The sequence below is a fragment of the Pyrgilauda ruficollis genome, unplaced genomic scaffold (assembly GCF_017590135.1).
Source record: "Pyrgilauda ruficollis isolate IOZ18807 unplaced genomic scaffold, ASM1759013v1 scaffold982, whole genome shotgun sequence".
Classification (NCBI taxonomy): Eukaryota; Metazoa; Chordata; class Aves; order Passeriformes; family Passeridae; genus Pyrgilauda; species Pyrgilauda ruficollis.
The window spans coordinates 1-1,653 of NW_024531955.1; the positions used below are offsets into that span (position 1 = coordinate 1).

At 66.3% G+C, this 1,653-nt stretch overlaps 1 protein-coding gene across 1 annotated transcript; it reads left to right on the plus strand.

Annotated features, from left to right (window-relative positions):
* Window positions 1–436: 436 nt before the first annotated feature.
* LOC121365718 (ADP-ribosylation factor-like protein 2) lies at window positions 437–1,461 on the plus strand (the record flags this gene model as incomplete). The annotated part of the gene is given in 2 exon segments (XM_041490125.1): window positions 437–616; window positions 867–1,461. Coding segments are annotated over 2 exon segments (399 nt in total), but the record flags the coding sequence as incomplete, so codon positions are not given.
* Window positions 1,462–1,653: the final 192 nt, after the last annotated feature.

Sequence of the window (1,653 nt, forward strand, 5' to 3'; positions counted from 1 at the left end):
TGTGCCCAGGAGCTGAGAGCGCTGCTCAGAGAGGAGGTGACAGCCTGGGGACATTGGGGCAGGGAGGGGCTGTGGGGGCGGGGCCTCTGGGGGAGGGACTGTGCTGACCCTGATGACCCCGTGTTGACCCCGCAGTGACCCCTGTGACCCCTGTAACCATCACTGACCCCAATGTGACCCCGTGACCCCTCCCTGACCCCTGTGTGACCCCGTGTGACCTCTGTGTGACCCCATGTTCCAGCTGCACGTGTGGGACGTTGGGGGTCAGAGCTCTCTGTGTGACCCCCGTGTGACCCCGTGTGACCCCGTGTGACCCCAGGTTCCAGCTGCACGTGTGGGACGTGGGCGGTCAGAGCTCTCTGTGTGACCCCTGTGTGATCCCGTGACCCCTGTGTGACCCCATGACCTCTCTGTGACCCCGTGTGACCCCGTGTGACCTCTCTGTGACCCCAGGTTCCAGCTGCACGTGTGGGACGGGGGCGGTCAGAGCTCTCTCCGCTCCTACTGGCGCAATTACTTCGAGAGCACGGACGGGCTGGTCTGGGTGGTGGACAGCAGCGACAGGCAGAGGCTCAAAGTGTGTGCCCAGGAGCTGAGAGCGCTGCTCCGAGAGGAGGTGACAGCCTGGGGACACCCTGGGGACACCCACAGGGACATGGGGACACACACACCCACAGGGACAGGGCACGGGCTGGTCTGGGGGGAACAGCAGCGACAGGCAGAGGCTCAAAGTGTGTGCCCAGGAGCTGAGGGCGCTGCTCCGAGAGGAGGTGACAGCCTGGGGACACCCTGGGGACACCCACAGGGACATGGGGACACACACACCCACAGGGACAGGGCACGGGCTGGTCTGGGGGGAACAGCAGCGACAGGCAGAGGCTCAAAGTGTGTGCCCAGGAGCTCAGGGCGCTCTTTCAACTACCTGACCCCGTGTCCCCCCCTGACCCCAGGCCCTGGAGCTGGACTCCATCCGCAGCCACCGCTGGCGCCTCCAGGGCTGCTCGGCCTTCACCGGCCGCGACCTCCTGCCCGGCCTGGACTGGCTGCTGGACGACCTGGGGGCGCGCCTGTGCCCCCCCGACTGACCACTGAGTGACCCCGAGTGACCACTGACCCCTGGAGTGACCCTGAGTGACCACTGACCACCAGAGTGACCCTGAGTGACCACCAGACTGACCAGAGTGACCCCAAGTGACCACTGACCCCTGGAGTGACCACAGTGACCCTGAGTGACCCTGAGTGACCACTGACCACCAGAGTGACCACAGTGACCCCACACTGACCCTGAGTGACCCACAAAGTGACCACAGTGACCCCCAGACTGACCACTGACCCCCGGAGTGACCACTGACCACCAGAGTGACCCCAGACTGACCCCTGGAGTGACCCCTCTGCCCCCAGACTGACCAGAGTGACCCAGAGTGACCCCACAATGACCCCTGAGTGACCCCCAGACCGACCCCAGCCCGGGACCCCCGGAGCCCCTCGGGCAGTGGGGGGGGACCAGAGTGACCCCAGACTGACCCCTGGAGTGACCCCTCTGCCCCCAGACTGACCAGAGTGACCCAGAGTGACCCCACAATGACCCCTGAGTGACCCCCAGACCGACCCCAGCCCGGGACCCCCGGAGCCCCTCGGGCAGTGGGGGGGGGG